At 44.0% G+C, this 19,183-nt stretch overlaps 1 protein-coding gene across 1 annotated transcript in view; it reads left to right on the top strand.

Moving 5' to 3' along the window:
* The window catches only part of LOC138488885 (dehydrogenase/reductase SDR family member 9-like), a 159,388-nt gene extending 140,590 nt beyond the window's left edge, over positions 1-18,798 (top strand). Inside the window, exon 5 of the mRNA XM_069616255.1 lies at positions 17,654-18,798. Coding sequence (XP_069472356.1) covers positions 17,654-17,880 — 227 coding nt within the window. The 3' untranslated portion in view covers positions 17,881-18,798. The remainder of the gene's footprint in view (positions 1-17,653) is intronic.
* The last annotated feature ends 385 nt before the right edge of the window (positions 18,799-19,183 follow it).

Below are 19,183 nucleotides of genomic sequence, written 5' to 3'. Positions count from 1 at the left end.
ATAAGGTGCCAATACCTATAATACTGTGTCAATAGACATCTGTCTGATGTGAAAGAATTTCCTTAGTGCCAATTATACGTTTAAACAGAAACAGACATGAAAAACTGCTACTCAGTTTCTACATGTGCCCATTTCCGTCCGTGACACGTTTATGTAAGCCACTCTATGGCCTAATCAGCTAGTGGCATGTCACTTACTGATGCCCAGGTGAAGGTGAGGTTATACATGTGATGTCTTATACATAGATGTTGGTAAGTTCAATCATGCAACCAATGGCTGGCAGGCCCATCTGACAAACCCACCTACACCATTTGTTAAAAACAGAGCACTTTCTGAAGCTGAGGCTGTTTAGCAGATCTGACTTTCCTGGCAAAATCTATTTACTAGAGCTCCTAACATTTGAAAAATTCTCTCATATTTCCCCTAGCAGATGTAAAACCATCACAAAGATCAAGACAAAAGAACTCCATTGCAGCCTCCCCCCACAGCAGCCAATCAACATTCCATATCCAGCCCATACTGTCCCCCCAGAAAACATTTCTTCTGTGCCAGCATTGCTCCGGATGCCCAGCACCAGCTCGGGTCCCTACAATAAAACTACTCCTAAGCAGCAGGTCAGTGTGATGTGGGCATTTGAGCATGGCACAGTCTGCTTCCTCATCGCTAACATGGTCATAATATCACATATGGGCTCCTTGCCATATTCTTTTGTTGAAAACCACTTTTTCACCATTCCATTAGTACAGTTGTTCAACAGTGGAAACTCAATGTTAGCTGTCATGCACGCCTGGACGACAAGGTACTTTTCACAGTGTGGCAGGCACAAGATATGTCTGACAACCAGAAAGTCGATTTCACCACAGACATCTGATTCAGTGTGCAGAGCATTGTGACTGCATAATGGGTGACCTTACAATGCTAGCTGAGAGGGGCGTACACCCCTAGGTAATCCTACATGCTTTGTCGTGTTCATAGGTATAATATTCGTGATGTCCTTTGATTTAGCAAGACCATGTATGTTCCTTGATTTGCACATTTTCTTCACTTGTTGTTGGTAAGTTTCATCATTTGACAATCTGTAAAGCATATGAGTGCCCTGGCAAAGAAGATAAGCCCACACTTTAGCCAGACCTACAGTGCAAAAAATCTGCTGCACCATTAGCAGGTGAAAGACAATTTACCACAACACAACTGCCACCTGTTCGAAATCAAGTTTGTACATGTTGGGCTAAGTGCACAAACCAATGCCATTTATGTTATTTTGCAACAGTCACAGCCGAGCCTTAGATGGCGCATTGCATTTGCAATGATATTGGCACCTGCTGTCTCGTGTCTGTTGTGTGCAAGGACATTTTGAGGAGGCCACCAGACATGTTATCCAGCAGTGCATCACCATACCTGTAAACTATGATGCTTTTGGCAGTTGAACCCGACGTGTAATCTGTTAATTCATCAACCAAGCCCCTCGCACCTTCATAGAGATCAATAGGCTCTTATGAGCTGAAAACAAAATCCTAACTTTTCACCTAGCCTATCGACTCAAAGGGTTGAGAGGTACAGCATCACTCAGTAATGTTCTAGCAATGGTTTACCTCCTAGTCCTCAACCTATCCAACATAAGGGCCCATGATTTTGCTGTCAAAATGTATACAACACGGCTTGTGAGGGACATGCTCTTACCCTAGTAAGGGGATCTACGAATAGCCTCAATGATAGAAGACAAAGAAACATCCAAGCCTTATCTCTTGACGGACAATTCACAATGAAAGTGACCAGCTTTCTGCAGCATGAGAACTCTTAGAACCAGGAGAATTCAACAGAGTTCAAATTTGCAAAGAAGCACTGATGCATCAGCTGGTAATTCAATTCCACGAAGAACAAAGTCAGGAAGAAAATGCAACATCCCTGTACTCCACAGACCTCCATAGATGTTAAGAACATTTTCTTCTTAATCTTCATGAAAAACATTTCCCTTGTTGTATACACCACCTGGCCCGTCTTCTGTGAACACAACTGACAATTGTGATAGGCTGGAGACGGAGAGAATGTGAAATGCCGTCCTCACTCAAGCATGAATCTTTGCAAATTGGTCTACAAGAACATTCAGTGGACCTTCAGCAACTCAAACAGTGGACAGATACCCCCTTGATGCTTGTCATGCAAGTTGGAATGATTATGCACTAAAGCACTGGTTCAGTAAGTGATCCATCTGCCCAGCACACTTGGGACAGTTTGCCAAAGAATCCCTAAGCTACTCTCCTGCCAATGTTGCATCTGAGTGAGTCTTTTGCACAATCAGGACTATTTTATATAGTCACAGGAGAATCTTAACAGTACCTCATGTTGAACGAGTAACATTCATTAAAATGAACCAGCACTACATTGAGGAAAACTGTGGCAAGGCATAAGACATCTAGCCAAAGCAAACAAGCCTGCTCTGTTGCTGAAGTCTTGTTCTCTTCAAATCACAAAATGAAAATTAGAGCATGTTGTTCAGAGGGGCTTGTAGTTAACAAATGGGTAGTTCAAGTGACTGACTGCTGGTGCATGAGATGGAGGTGTGACTGGCATGTCATGATGAGCAGCCATTAGTCTTTTTGCTATATGTTCTTAAGTTCTGCTCATCAGTCCTGCATCTGCTATTTAAAACCACAGTGATGGTGGGGAAAGATACCTTGCTACGCGGCAGAGAACCGCCTATATGAGACATGTCCAGGTTCTCCTCACTATCTGGGAGCTGCCAACAGCGAATTTCGTAGGCTCTTCCCACTACCTGCTGAGTGCCAAAAGCATGAGCATTTTTGTGTTCTCCTTGCTATCTGAGAACTTTCATGTGGGTTCTCCCGAAAGCTGCTAGGATCCACCAACAGCAGAATTTTTCAGTTCTTCCTGCAATGCGGAAGAGCTGCCAATGTGATAATCACTGGGTTCTCTTAGCACTACATAAGAATCGCAGACAAAACATGTTTCTCAGGGTCTACCTGGAGATGGTGGATCAAGGGTAGAACATGATTTGGGGTCAGAGAAGAGAAATACAGCAAAAGCAAGAGGGGTCAGGGAGAGATCAGCAAGTATATATACAGTAATCGTCAAACAGGGCCTAGTGCTCAGATAAGGGGGAGTTACATATAACACCTATAGGGAAGAAATGAGGGAAAACACACAAATACCATAGGTTGCATAAACAGTTCATTTAATCTGTATTGGTGATTCATTGCTTTACTGTTATACTTACCTCACCCGTTGACTGTACCATCTCTCAGGGGATTACCTGGAATGCTGTAGGGCCATGTACAATGGACTGTCACCTCTCAGATGAAAGAACAGTCCACTGGCCTTGAGATTGAAGGGTAGCAGAAGACAGGAACACACTTTGAAATGTGGAATAAGAGGAAGCAGCAACTCTGTATGACACAGCTGCATGGGGGCCTGCAGCCCCAAGAGGCTTTGTGGCACTTATGAGCATCAACATACTGGCATTGATGATATGAGCAGCACGAGTGTTATGGTCAAGATGAAGGCAGATTCCTGGTGCCTCATCAGTACGGCACACAGAAGGAGGAGGTGGACTGCGGTGGATACAAGTTTGCCCCAGGCCCATATGGAGTGGGCATGTTGCCAGGAAGTGATCCAAAGCTCACTCAGGTTAGTCAGGGCCAGGGCAGGGTGGTGACAGGCCACCGGAACAGCAGAGGAAAACCGTTGTAGAGTCTTCTGCAAAGTCCTTCGGTCTTGAGGCGTAAGGGAGAGACACAGGAGGCGTAGTGGCACCGGAGTTAAGCAGCACACCTGCTCACACGTAACACTTCTTATGAGGTGAGCAGGCCCCACCTCCAAAAAAAGGCCTGTTATCAGCCACCCAGTAGGATTCAAGACTTATCCGCCAAGAGACAGCGGGGTTTGCCCATGGCGGGGACAGGGCTGTACAGGCACATGAGGCAGGAACATTGGGTTCACCCCATGGGAGCATGAACTGCTTTGCACAAGGCACAACCACAGTGGGAAATGTGATAAAGCACTGGCACAGAGGAAATGCAAATAAGCCAATGCCAAGGAGGACACTTCTAACAGCAGCATCACAGTGATCTCACTGAGGGCCTCGGGAACACTGAAGCCTATGGCAGCCACGCATGGCAAAATGGGTTTGGAGGACTAGGTCAATGGATGATATTGTACATTACCGTAAGAAACATCATTACTGACTGGAATTCACTATGTAAATATATTGTTTGTTTGTACAGTACCTCTCTTTCCCTTTAATTACAGGGTTATTCTTTTGTATGTTCATGTTATTTTGGCCCTTTCTAAATTTCCTAGTAGATTTCAATTGAACTTCTAAAATACACTTTAGGAGGGTCATCGCCCCAATGGTGATAGTGAGATGTGGCATCTTAAAAGTCAGACTTGAGGTACAGGGGTCTCCATGTGCTAGCTAGTAGATCATAGGTGACGGGACAGCCATGGAGAGGGTAGTTGTGAAAGAAAGGTGTGTTGGCCTGGCTGCTCGCCCCAGGGAGTCCTCTTAGTGACTCTCTTCAAGGTGGGGTGGGCAGGCTGGGCAGAGCCCCAGGCACTAAAGAGGAGCTGAATGGAATGTGTATCATACTTTGGTGTCATATGTTCATTAATATATTAATATGGGGGACACATAATATGAGGCCTCGGACATAGCTCATCTCCTGTTATAAATGCTACATTGCAGGTTGTCTAACACTTATGTTCTTCCAACAGCTGGTCTGGGGAGAGGGGTAAATCATGAATTGCTCCCAACCTGGCCTGGTGTCAATGGCCAAGCCGCAATCAAAGGCCACAGAACACCAGAGCTACAAGAGTCATGGGGTGGGGAAAGGGTGATGAGATTGTGGAGGGTTTTAGATCATAGGTTTTCAGGAGGACAGTCATGAAAGATAGAGGAAGCTACTGCTGGGAAGCTAGTCCATGTAAAAAAGAAATACTTGTCTTTTCCCCTGGCACAATTTATTGGGGGATGTTGGGGTGATAGGCACACAGGTGGACCTTCAAAGCATCTTGGACTGCATGGGCTTCCTTCTCACCTTGGCTGACCACTGCCACACATTACAGGCAGTGTTAGCCTAAATGGAAGAACAGGCACAGTCATCCTTTCCACCACTGGGAGGCAAGGAGACAACTGAGTAAATACAGGCCTGATAGCTGCATACAGTGCTGCTGGCTGTTCTTGGGTCCCTTTCTCATGGCAGGAGTTGACCTTTATCTCTGTATATGCTCGATTGAGGCTTCCTTTGCACTAACAGCAGTTGTTACCGAGGCAGCGTAGTGGTGGGTGGTACATGCATTTAGAACAATGGTCTATGCCACAGAAAAGTGGTGAAAGTGCTTTATACATCTCAATAAGATACAAAAGTACAAAAATGCATTCACGGGCCTGGTGGCGTTTTCACATATGGTGTCAGACGTGGTATCACCAACCTAGACTTGGGGGGACTTAACCTTTCCGTCCCTAGTGATACTGATCCACAAACTCAATGGGAACCCCAGTCTCTAACCAGTCAGGTGAGTCTACCAGCCAGAGAGAAAGTGGGAAAGCAGGAGCAGGGGTCCCATTGAGAACGATCTGACATGGCATTGAGGCAGAGGTTGTTTGCAGCACACCCTGATTGAATAGCGAACAGACAGTCAGATATGAGTGAGGAGGAGGAGACGGCTGAGGGTAGCCTGAAAGATAGTTGCGTGTCATACGCATAGCATTGGAAGTTAGAGTTGAAGGTGGCAATCACCCGTGCCAGGTCAACCATATAGACGTTGCAGAACCAGGGGAATATGTTAGACCACAGGTTGAGAGAGTGATAGTCGAGTGAAAGGCTCTGAGTTGCACCTGGGATCGGCAGTCGAGAGGAAGGAGGTTAACCACGCCAGAGCCTGACCTGTAATTCCCAGAGTGTCACAGAGGCGTGCAATCAGGATGTTGTGGTTAACTGTGTTGAAGGCAGAGGAGAGGTCATAGGGAATGAGGATAGATGGGGTGTTAGTGTGAAGATATGAGAGCAGGCCTTCATAGGTGTTCAGAAGAGCAGTTCTCGTGCCTCTGGATGTTCTAAAGTCAGATTGATGGTCATGGAACCAATAGATTCAGTGTGTAGGGTCAGCTGAGAGATAGCCAGTTTCTCCAGGAGTTTGCCCAGGAAGGGAGTGATGGAGATAAGGCGTTAGTTTGCTGGAATGGAGGGGTCGGCACAGGGATTTTTTAGCAGATGGTGCACAAGGGAGTGCTTCAGTGCAGTTGGGAAAGCTCCAGTGGAGAAGGAGAGATTGAAGAGATCAGCCAAGTCTGGGGTGAGGGAGTCAATATTGTCTTTAATGGTTTTTGAGGGTTAGGGGTCTACCTGTTTGGATGAAGCCATCATAGATCGTACCTGTCTGGTGACCTTATCCGGTGTGATAGGTAAGAGAGAAGAGAGGGTAAGTGGAGGTGGGTGTGAAGAGGGCCTCTGGTGTTGGTATATGCTGTGGTGTGGAACAGACAGTGTAAAGGGTGTCTCGTGTTTTTGTGGCGAAGTGTGAGCCAGGGCTGAGCAAAAGTCCTGGGTGGGTGTAACAGAAGAAGATGCAGCTGCTTGCAGACCAGCCAGCTTTTTGCAGACTTTGAAGAGTTCTGCCCTGTTTGATGCCACGGAGATACAGGCTTGAATAAAGACTCTTTTCTTGATGCGGATGCAGAATCGATAATGCCTTTGAAGGAGGCGGCAGGCCAGTTTGTCAGATGGTTCACCCAACACATTCCATTTCCACTCAGCTGCCCTACACTTGTGTTTAAGGGCAGCCAGGCAGGAGTCGTACCAGGAGTTGCACTTTTTGGAAGGCTTCAGTCGGACCCTCATGACATGGGCAAGAGCTTCAAGGGTGTTGGAGATAGAGACATTGAGGTTAGCAAGGGCTGTGTCAGGGTGGTAGTCAGCTGACAGAGTAGGTGGAGGAGAGTAGGAGGAAGCAATAGCAGCCACTTTCACTTTTTTCATGGATCTAGTAATTTTGAAGCCCAGTGGCTGTGACGGATGTATTGCTGCAAGAGGAGAGGAGAGCTTAAGGTGTGTAGAGAGAAGAGAGTAGTCAGTCCAAAAGATGGAGGTAGTGAGAGGGATAGAGAGAGGGATGTCAGTAGAGATGAGAGCATCCAAGGTGTGGCCCGTGGTGTGCGTTGGGCCAGAGGGGAGGGAAGGATAGAGAGGGCCAGAGAGTCGCAAAGGTTGCAGAAAGGACCTAAGGAGTCAAGAGAGTCCTGATGGATGTTCAGATCACCCATCAGGAGGAGTTGAGAGGAGGAGGAGATTAAGGAGGAGACCAGGTCAGCCCATTCCAAGAGGAAGAGAGTGGACTGAGCTGGTGGCCGATAGAAGGTGGCCTTAATGAGGGAAGATTTAGGGGATATTGAGAGTCTGCAAACTAGGCACTCGAAGGAGAAATAGGCCTGAGTAGGTATGATGGACACAGGTATACATTCTGGGAAGATAAGCGCCACTCCCCCACCTGTCTTTTAAGGCCTGGGCACAGAGTGGATTTTGTAGTCTTCGGGGAGGAGTTTATTGAAGCTCGTAATGGAGCTCTCCTTGAACCAAGTCTCAGTGATGGCGAGCCCATCGAGATCCATGAGTTTGAGGATGTTGCAGATGTCCATCAAGTATTTTACGGTGGAGCAAGAGTTGAGAGTGGCAATGTGGAGCAGCTTGCCATCATTAAGGGGGCACAGAGGACGGTGATCCCCCAGAGGGTGGCAAGAGGGCCAGGGGGATAGTGGAGGATGGTGATGGAGCAAAGGCCGACAAGGGAGCTGGGACAGTATGGCAAGGCAGGATCGCCTGTGCAGATGTGGCGAAAGGCATAGAAGGCAAGGGAGCCTGAACGTAGGGAGAGATGGGGTTAGAGAGGCAGGGGAGGAGCCTGTCAAAAAGAAGAAGGTTGTGTTGAGATAAACATTAATGATGACTCTGGAAATGGTGAAGAGATCAAGGAGAACCTCCCAGCGGGTGCCAACATTAATGGGAGAAGAGGCGATAGGAGAGAGAAAGCTGACCATGTAGAGAGTCCATAGGTCAGGTGAGTTAACGAAGAAGAGGATGTCAGTGATAGGCTCTCTGGCAGAAGCCGTAACATAGGTGTCTGCAATAGGAAGGCCGAGGCTGATGGCCAGAGTGTCCTTCTTAAGATTCTTCCAGCCAAATTTAGCAATAGGAGAAAGACAGGAGATAGGTAGCAGTTGGAGAGGATAGGAGAAAGTGACATGGTTGGCTGCAGTGAGGTGGGGGAGAAACACTTACTAATCAGAATCACAGATGCATTTGGAGGTAGGGAGAGGTGGAGGGCACAATGGAGGAGGGGGGAGACAGAAGGATGCGTGAAAGTTAGTGAGGAACACAGCAGCCACAAGTCACCACTAAATTCATTTTCCAGCAAGGACAGGAGAATGCATGCAGCACTGGGCAGGCTCAAAACGATATTCAGCAAGGACAGGAGAATACATGCAGCGCTGGGCAGGCTAAAAACGATATTCAGCAAGGACAGGAGAATACATGCAGCACTGGGCAGGCTAAAACATGTGCAGATTTACCATTATCGACACCTGACATCAGAAGAAATACTGTTCAGCAATGTGTGCAGAAAATAGCAGAATTAAGGTTAGGTGGCAAAATATCAGCACACAACAGGAAGCTGAACTGCAGCCATCTTTAAATTCTGAATCGATTGACAATCACCCATTTCCTGGTGCCATCTAAGGGAGGAGGGTGGAAACATGTCAGGACAAATCCAAGAGCAAAGTGCCAGAAGTGAGGCTCAGAAAGGCCAAATTCACACAGACTGAAATTACTGTCATGGCAGCCAAGGTGGTGGCCCACGCCGAAGAGCTCTTTGGGTCCCAGAAATATAAAGCTTCACCACAGTGGAAGATTCCCAATAATGCAGTACAGTATAAGTTTGTGGCAATTGGGACTGTGCCCTGAGACATGGAGGATATCAAATCTGGCGGAATGTCCTCAATGCTGGAGGCACACTCTTGGCACACCACCAAATGGACGTATCGGTCACAGAAGGAGGCACAGTGGAACCCCCCTTGGCTGTAACCATGAGAAGAGGACAAAATCACTAGCCATGTGCAGGATTGGTGCTGCCGAGATCGGAGATGGCAGCCGTGTGGACCACAGTGAGTAGATGAAGAACCATTGGCAAATGATGTTTCCCATATTCAATGGGCAGCCTTAAATTGCCTGTCATCCTGTAGACTCTGTAGCACCAAATTACAAGCACAATATTGACAACCAATGAAGTGGCCCCATTAGTGAGGACCCTTGGCAAGACACACTGCGTGGAATAGGACAAACAGTAAGAAATAGTATACATGGAAGGGAGCAGACTTTTAAGTGGCATGGTGTGTCATTTTTCCAGGATGGTCCGCAAGGTCCTCAGTCCTTCCACACCCACCTTAGCCTTTCACACTCAGACGCATGCAGCCATAAAACAAGATGAACACAGACTTGCACATCAGACATATTCTGGGCCAGACAGCCAGAGCCAGGCAAAATGTCATCATGCAACACACCAACAACATTCCTGTCAGACATACTGAGAACCAAGTCACCAATATGATGTTGCCACCAGGTCAGCCTAGGATGGAACTCCCATCAGTCAGGGGACACAACATGATGAGCGCAACCACACCTCACAGGCCAGAACCTCACAAATACCCACCAACAGCATGAAAGATGACCGTGTGATTATGTAGACCATGAGCTTGACACAGCCTCCTTGAGGACACTTGTCCTGTACACCCAAGAAATACTACTTTGTGCCACCCTACAACATGAGCATACACCACAATGCCACAACATTGTATACATGTAGACCAGGAAGCAAGTCACAGACACCAATGTGTAATGTCTCTGCCCTTCCATACATGAGATACATTGAGACGTACACAATGTGCATAACTGTACTGCATAAGCATTCCCGTAAGTAAATTTAAAGTGACATGTGACAGTATGTCACATCTCTCCTATCTGGCACCCCTGGTAGTCAAGCTGGTGAAAAAGGCACCACCTGCCTCCATAACAGTGCCATCTTCCCGCCACTTGAAATCAACAGGCAAGTCTACATCTGCTAGTTCCTTGCCTGTGGCCACCACATCTGTCTCCATGGAGCCGAGGGACAGACTGGCCACCAGCACGTTCCTGCCTCAGGAATCGGGAACGTTGTGGCTAAAACCATCACTGTTACCATCCCCATTGTTGCCGTTCAGGTGTAAGCTGCCCCTACCACCTACATCACCACAACCACCAGTGCTGTCATTCAGCTGCCATTCAGGCATCAGCTGCTCCAAACACCAACATGACCGCTGCCACTGCTGCCCATTCAGCTGTCATATTCTCCAACCACCACTAAGACCACATCCCTCACATCTTCATGTCCGCCTTCATCTTTTTCCATCATCATTCCATGCACTCCATGCACTCCAGTCATTTTGAGGTCAGACATTCACCCACCTGCCATTTGCCTCCTGTCGACTGTTTCCGCTTTCCCCAACTCTCCCTCACCCTTATCCAGTGGCCATACACTGCAGTGGTATTGTTATCAGGACACAGGTTCCACCCCTAATGATGAGGCCGAAGGCCAAGTTCCTTTATAAGGTCACAGAACTTCGGTGTGACTTGCAATATCCTTTTTACATGCAGTATGATATATTTTATTCCTTTTTATACATGGTCTTAACCTGCCATCCCTTTTAATACCTAGCTTATTCTTAACCTAATGTAAGAGATCTTCCAGTTGCCGATACATCTAATCAATGTAGAACCTGTTTGGATTAAAACCAACTAATGTGAAGCTTCTAATGTGTTTTAGAAAAATGTTAAAGCTGTGTTTTGTTAAACTGCCTAAACTATCTTTTCGTTTTTGTTTTAAAATAAATAAGAACATGCAGATTATTGCTCTTGTGTGTTAGACTCCAGCAGTGAACAAAATAAACATACTACCACTGCTTATTAGTTAAGGGCTGTAACGTGGCACAGACAGCTATTTCACAAGAAACGAATTTGAATAGCTAGTCATTGCTTTAATTAAGTACTACAGCAACAACTAGAATTCAGCCTGGTGCTGGCCCAAGTAGAAGGCATTGTGACATCACAGCCCAACGGTAACAATTGATTACAGAACATTAGTACCCGGTGAGGGTCAATGAGCTTGTAACAACCAAGCTCATTTGCCCTCGCTGGGGCATTACCCGGCTAACAAGGCACGTGTCCCTCGCAGTTCCTTTTGATTCTCCCGTCAGGCCACCATGAAAAGTGAGAAGGGACTATGTGTCGTCCCTTCTCCCTGTTATATGATGGATATTTTTTTTGTTTACTTTTATTTTCATTTGTTTTAATGGCTGACATGGAAGGGAGAAAGGACTAATTGCAGTCCCTTCTCCCTTTCCATCGTGGCCATTTCCTTTGTTTAATATGGCCTACAGGGAAAGGGATAATGGATTACGTTTCCCAATCCGCAGCAGGCATTTATTTTTTTCGGTTGTGAAACGCAAACCTTCTCGCAACTGAAAAAATGGGCCAGAGTACGAAATGCAATAAGCCCCTAGGTGAGTGGGAATTACCATGTCAGGTAATGGCCCGGGGCCACCGTTAAGGCGAGCGTATATGTGGGACCTGTAAGCATTACCTGACAAGATAATGCCCCCCCCTCCGCCTCGATATCATTTTCTTATTACATGTCAGCAATGATGTGACAACTAAACTGTAATAAGAATGTTACAGGCATTTACAGGCATTTATATGGGTATTACAGGCTGCCATGTTTTATATTGTGATCCAGTTTTCACACTGTCGTCATACCTAGATAGCTGGGATTAAAATACTTGGTCAGCTCTGCCCATTAAATATTGGATTCATGCAGAGCTGAATCGTTTTTCTATATTTCACCCTTCTTTCATTCACATCAAAAATGATCAAGTACTTGTCTCTTTGCTAATGTTATTTCAAGTATTTGCATTTTGTGGACATAACCCTGAGGGGTAACTGAGTGTGTCACATAAAAGCAAGGCTCAAATGTAAAAGAGAAAATTGAATGAGAACAATAGGAAGGTAAATAACAGATTAAGCAGAAAGCAACAAAACGTGTTGAGGGACATTGTAATGAGGTGAGGAAGGTTAAGCAGATATATTTGAGGGGGGAACGAAAAGGGCAGAAGAGGGAGACCATGACGTAGAAGCAATGACACATCTAAACAGGTGAAGTCTAGCCTTTAATGATACTTTAAGCTTTAAGAGATTTGAGAATCCAAAGAGATATCACAATTGAGAGACATTAATATCAAAAGGATGATTTCATGGCAACATCCAAATAATTTGGAACATGTAAAGAACATATGGCTTTAGTCAGGAACCTGGAGACTGCTTCTCAAATTGTGACTGCTCTCATCCTTAAACATCTTATTCAGCTTGAGTTGAGAATATTGCAGCCTATTTACAAAGAGAAAGTATTGCTTGCATAGATTTTCTTGACAGAGTCTGTTTTCCATCGTACTCTCAGATTTGTCCCATAGTCTTATCCAAACTGCCACCCCATCCAAAATCATCCTGGGGGAATCATGCTGAACTTCAACAAAGTGTGAGTACATCTGCAAACTAATTGCTCAAGCAAATGTGTATCTCTAGAATCAGGAATCGGGTGTCAATTTAATTCTGGATAATAGATCAGTGTCCACAAAAGTGGGATAAAATCCCCATACATTGCGAGTAATAAACCCCACTGCAAAACAAAAAAACATCCAATATGATTTAGCAATTACAATTGAGATGTCTCAACTATGCAAATTTGAAATGCTGTGGGGAGCATTGGAGTATCCTGTATCATGGAATAATAATCTATTTTAAAGATCTTAAAAGACTTGACTATGTTCTGCAAAACACTACATAGACCTTCTTCAATCTGATTTAACTCAGGCACCATAGGTTAAAAGAATCTCAGAGTAAAACTCTATTGGCGGAAACCAAAGCATGCCAGAGCATGGCATTGGTATTTAATATTGACCAGAATATATGAGAAAATAATTTTGATGCAAATGGGCAGAACCCTGTGTTCATCTCCCCACCCATTTGGGCTCCAAGACACATCCAGACAATATTCTGAGAATTTGTTGACTATGAATCTCTGGACCTGGCCTCTGTTTAAACCCTAGTCTCCAGTTCAATTTTGATCTCAAGACTTCACAATCATTTGAGTCTTATCTAACTCTAATGGTATCACCCACAATGAGGTCCTTGTTCATCAAATTTAGGTGGGATTCATGTCCCCTTCACTTCTTTATAGGGAATTGGTTTGGCTTGGAAGCACATTGTAGGCTATATCCTTGTGGGTATATGTGTCAAGACATTGTAGTTCACTTTTTATTTTTGTGCCCGGCCTATGAAGTGTTGCACTCTAGGTGGCTTAAGTCATTACTTACTAGGCTCAGTCCTGCCCTCCTACCTAGGTAAGAATGGGAATAGGAAAGCTTAACGATCTCCTTCCTAAACTACAAGACCTACAGAAAATAGGAGCCATACACGCACAAGCGCAGGAAATGTTAGACAAGGCCATAGCATTCTAGGGCTCCCGGTCCATGAACCCATTAATAATGACACCACAACCCCCTCTTGCAGGTCGATCCCAGCCGATCAGGTACCTCCTAGCGATCCGCCTAGGATAGAAACCAAACAAATTCACGATGAAGAACCCCTGTCAAAAAAACTGAAGGTTTGCCTACTGAACACACGCTCCCTTAATCAACACGCCTCATGTGTACACAACTTAATTGTGTCAGATAATATTGACATAATTTGTATCACAGAAACGTGGTTACAAGATCCATAGGACTGACCTGTGCTTTGGCGGTACCCACGGGTTACACAGTCCACTACACAAATAGAGAAAATGGGAAAGGGGGTGGGGTAGCCATAGTAATCCGAGACTCGATGCCCGTCTTTACATCCACACTCTCTTGTTCAGGTTGCGAAATTGTACACCTGAAACACTGTCCCACTGACAACAATTGCATTAACTTTATCCTCATTTACAAACCTCCTTCTTTGGAATCTGAGTTCAACGATGAACTCACTATTCTTGCAGACTCACTTATAGGCATAAACAAATCCACAATCATTCTTGGTGATCTAAACCGATGGCGCGGAGACCCAAAAGATAAGGAAGCTATCATCCTTGAAAAAACCTTGGACAAAATACATTTTAATGTTATGAACCATGAACCCACCATGGCTAATGGCCACCAATTGGACTGGATCATAACCAACAACAATGAGACTAATAACTATCTCACCTCTCCTTGTATATGGACCGACCATTACAAAATAGTATTTGATTTGTATCTACCCACTCCAGCAAAAAAACAGACTAACAAGGCAAGTAAAGCCTTTTCCACAAATTTTAAAAACATTGGAAGTGCGGACCTACAACTCTGTATCAATAGCATCCTAGCTGACATTGATGAAAGTGACTCGTGTGATTCTATCATCAAAAAATACGACCAGCAGATGCTTTTGTTAATCAATCTGAAAGCACCGAATAGAGAAAAAACTGTTAGGCCCAACTCCAACCACCAAAAATGGTTCACACCTGAACTCACCTCTCTCAAGAAAGAAAAAAAACGCAGTAAAGCTGAATGGCTTAAAAACCAAACAGAAGATCAAAAAACAAGTTGGAAATTAGTTGAGAAAGCCTATAAAACCAAAATCATTGAAGCAAAAAAGAACTACTTCAATAGTCAAATTGAAGCCTCTGCTAATTCTGCAGCAAGCTCTTTGATATTCTCAAATCCATAGAGAAGCCCAAAGCGTTGGGCCCGGCATTTATACCATCACAATCTGAATGCGAAAACACCCAGGTAGCATTTGCTAACAAAATAACCAAAGCTAGAGATCGCATTGCACTAGCACAAGCAAAAAAACCTTCATGTAGCCTCCCTGTTGAACAATCACCGATAATTGGAAAGGAGAAGTTTCAATTGCAACCTATCTCTCCAGAAGCCATGTTAAAAACCCTATCTTCCATGAAACCATCCTCATGCGCCGAAAACATTCTCCCCCCCAAGATTATCCTACAACATCCTGAAATCTTTGCTCTTCTTTTCACTAAAATTGTTAACACCTCCTTTCGGGACCAAACAGTGCCTAGTAACATAAAAAAGGTCACCATAACACCTCTAGTAAAAAAACCTACGCTGGACCCTCGAGACCCCAAAAATCTATGACCTATTACTAATTGTAATTTTACTCTCAAAATACTGCATAAAATTGCAACAGCCCAACTCCAAGAGTATGTGGAATGCCACGAGATCTTACACCCCCAACAATCTGGCTTTAGATCTGCTCACAGCATCGAGACTGCTATGCTGGACTTACAGTCCAGAATGCTGGAAATTATGGACAAGGGTAAGGCCGGCCTATTGGTCTTGTTAGATCTAAGTGCTGCATTCGACCTGCTAGACCACCAGCTCCTACAGAATGCACTCGAGAAAATTGCAAACTGTTCTAAAGAGTCCATATGTTGGTTGTCATCATTCCTGGAAAACAGAATATCCAGAGTACACTGGGGCGACAAATTCTCATCCGAGTTTAACATCTTTTGTGGGCTACCACAGGGAGCTAGTCTGTCCCCTCTGCTCTTTAACCTATACATTCGCTTCTTATGTGAGCTACTACAAAAACTCCAGGTTTACTTTACCAACTATGCTGACAATACTCAGCTGGTTCTAGAGCTGAGTGGTGATCATACTAACGATAGTATGACACTAAATACTCTATACGAAAACATCGAAGATTGGATGGATAATAATTGGATGTGCCGGAACGGCAATAAGACCGAATTAATGGTCTTCGGCTCCACTCAGGCCCGTGCCAAACTCTCTGATGATTATAAGGCCTTCCAAATTAAAGAAACCCAAATTCCAGTGGCAGACAAAGTTAAAACATTAGGCATGACACTGGAAGCCTCCCTAAACTCAGATGCACAGGCCATGTACGTTAGCAAAAACTGCAACTATTACATTAGGCTTCTCAAAGCAATTAGACCCTTACTGAGCGAGAAAAACTGCGCTATAATAGCAAGGGCTACCATCATGTCGTGTTTGGACTACGGGAATGCTCTCCTGGCAGGAGCTAGCAAGAAAATAATACGATTAGAATGGTAAAAAAGAAAGCAAGAAGCGAACACATTAGTGAAGCTAGACGGGATCTTCACTGGCTGAGAATAGAGGATCACATTCAATTCAAGTCCATGTGTCTAGCCCACAAGTGCTTATATGGTAAGGCTCCGGCCTTTCTGAAATCCAAACTTTCCTTCTACCATCCCCCTAGGACGCTACGATCAGAAGCAAACAGACTTATGATTCCCCAGAAACATAAGAAGGAACTCGGCTTGGGTAGAGCTTTCCCCAATCAAGCGGCAGCCAATTGTAACAAATTGCCGAAGTACATCAGATTGGAGCCAAACCTTGCGGCTTTTCGTAAAAAGCTTAAAACTGAGCTATTTAAGTAACCCTCAACCTAGTACCTCTTAATTAGGTCTCCAGTATCTCTGTATCTGTCCTGTGGCACCTTCTAGGCTCTATCGGAGTCCTGTCCTTGTCTCTATGTGAGCACCCCGATGCCTGCGGGCGGTCAGCGCTATACAAATAAATACATTTAAAAAAAAAAAACGAGGCCAGAGTGAAACACATGCAGGATGCATTGACTTGGGCCTGTAGAACTAGTTGAACAAAAAGTAACTTTTGTAGTAGCAAACTAAATCGGTGGGGGTTGGGGGGCTTGATGAAGTGAGTGTTCATGCATTGTGGGAACCTAGCGGGCCTGTTCAACTCTTTAGTCCTTTTTAGTGATATACTTGTAGTATTTAATTTGTTTTTAGGTTTTTATTCCTCAGTGGCAAAGGAGACCTAAATTAACAATGATTGTGGCATGAGGCTAGGTATGAATGAAATATCAGTGGGACAGTAACACACAGTTAAAAGAGTTAAATATTTGAATATTTGGTCCACCGAAGGCCTGTCAGTCGTTTGAAGAGGCTGAAACAAACTACTGGCACGAAATGTTGCAAGCATTCAGAATTTTTGTACATTTGTGTCTGTACTCTATTTACTGCATATCTATATTTTAAATCATCACCGAAGATGGGGTCCATGTCTCAAAATCGTGGCAAAAATAGCCATGAATACAAAATATCGCCGCAAAAATGCAGTGATTGTTTGCGCCACAATCATGTTAAGGATGCGGGGGCAACCCAGCAACCCCTGCTCCCCTTAAATGGTATAATGGGGTACACCTTTACCGGGTCAAACCACAGCATTTTTGCGCCAATTATTTTTACCTGCAACATTTTTGCCGCGATTTTATCACCTGATACCCAAAGATGGACACAAATGGTTCTTCAGACTCGAAAGATAACTATCAATCTATCCTTTCTGGCTTTAATTTCCAATTTGGTTAATCACATTGATGGAGTTTCTGAGGCATAAAAAGTGGTAGAGGTCACAGTGAAGCCGCTGAAAACTGTAACCTTATTTTTGGAATTAAGACTTCGACATGGTACTTTATTTTCTGAAGGTGGTCTGTAACCATCGAATATCTTGATTTTGCAGATTCAGAAAAGAAAAGGGCCTTGAATGAACTGATCCTCAACAAAGACCTCTCCCTGGTGGTGTGGTGTATGGAGCACGCATTGACGAGTCAACACCCACGGACTCGTTACAGCGCAGGTTGGGATGCCAAGCTCCTCTGGATACCTTTATCACACATGCCAACTTGTGTGCAAGACTATGTTCTTTTAAAAAACAAAGTTGATCTTGCCAACCCACATATGACCTAATGGCCATCCTGCTTCAGGCAAACTAATGAATGGTTAACTAAGAACATTTTCTCATTTTCCATCCAAAATGGCGGCCAACAGACACCCGCAATATGTACTGGTGAATGTTATGGTTTGGTTTAAAGGGGATGCTGTTCAAGGCATCAAAGCTTCTTTGTCATCACTGTAGACCTAGATGAAGAATGCATAATTGCTAATAAAATGTCAAGCCCTCCCCTTTTAGTCTGATGTATGTAATCCGATGTGTGACGACACAACGATGGGTGGATTTACCTCAGAAACACCTCTTCAAAATTGTTTAAATTATTCATAGCCTAACTCTAACTATCCACTGGAAAATAAATTAACACTCTTAACCAGTGTGCACATTTATTTAAAGCACTGATATATATTATATTCTACTTTCTAATGCTATTTATGCAACTAAGAATGGGGTGTATTTTTGGTGTAGTGCTGTGAGGACTCTTAGAGGGGTATTTATTATGTGTACAGAAAAAATACAGATTAACACATTAGACAACGTTTGCGGTCAAATACTGATATACAGCCATATGTTAAGATGGCTGTGCTGGTCTAGCAATTGTGAAAGATGCCCTTCCCTTGTGCGAGCCACATTCAGCTAATCTGCCTGTACCAGTTTGGGAAGTATCAGCCCGAGGTACTTCATTGAGATTGGCAGTGAGGATAGGATATGCAGTCAGAAATTGAATTTATTTAAAAGATCCCCTTCGGCAGCTCACGTTCACAATACTTCAGTGGAACATCACAAGTCCATTTACTCTGTAGATTATTTTACATGACATTTTCTGTAACAATGTGAATTTCTTATTATGTTGCGTTATTTATTTAACTGCGATTGCTCTTGAAATGTATAACATCATTTTGTTGAATGCATGAATAAAGTACTTATAAATGCAATGTTTTGTAGAAAACTTCATTTTAATATCTTCTCTCAGAAACATACAGTGGTTAACGTTGTGATGTTTTGTTGTATATCCGCTCCTGTTACAAAATATAAACTTCTTTTCCTTGTTCTCCACAAATAGGACATTGCTTTTAATATAATTATTTGAATTTGTAATTGGAATTTTCAGAATGTTGTTGTTTGAGATTAAAACCTATCTTTTTATGGGCCACAATATCAGCACTTCTTATCAAGCTCTGGTCAAGCTGTTAGATCTCTTGAGAAGTGCCTGTCTAGTAAGGTTCAAGTGAAATATTAGAATCATATATATTACTATATATTGCACAATATTACTATATCTACCAGGTTTCATCAGATTCATACTCCAACTCAGATTTG

The sequence above is a fragment of the Ambystoma mexicanum genome, chromosome 9 (assembly GCF_040938575.1).
Source record: "Ambystoma mexicanum isolate Mex_15411 chromosome 9, UKY_AmexF1_1, whole genome shotgun sequence".
In the NCBI taxonomy this organism is placed as follows: Eukaryota; Metazoa; Chordata; class Amphibia; order Caudata; family Ambystomatidae; genus Ambystoma; species Ambystoma mexicanum.
The sequence above is the reverse complement of the archived record's forward strand: the minus strand, read 5'-3'. Positions and strand labels throughout refer to the sequence as shown.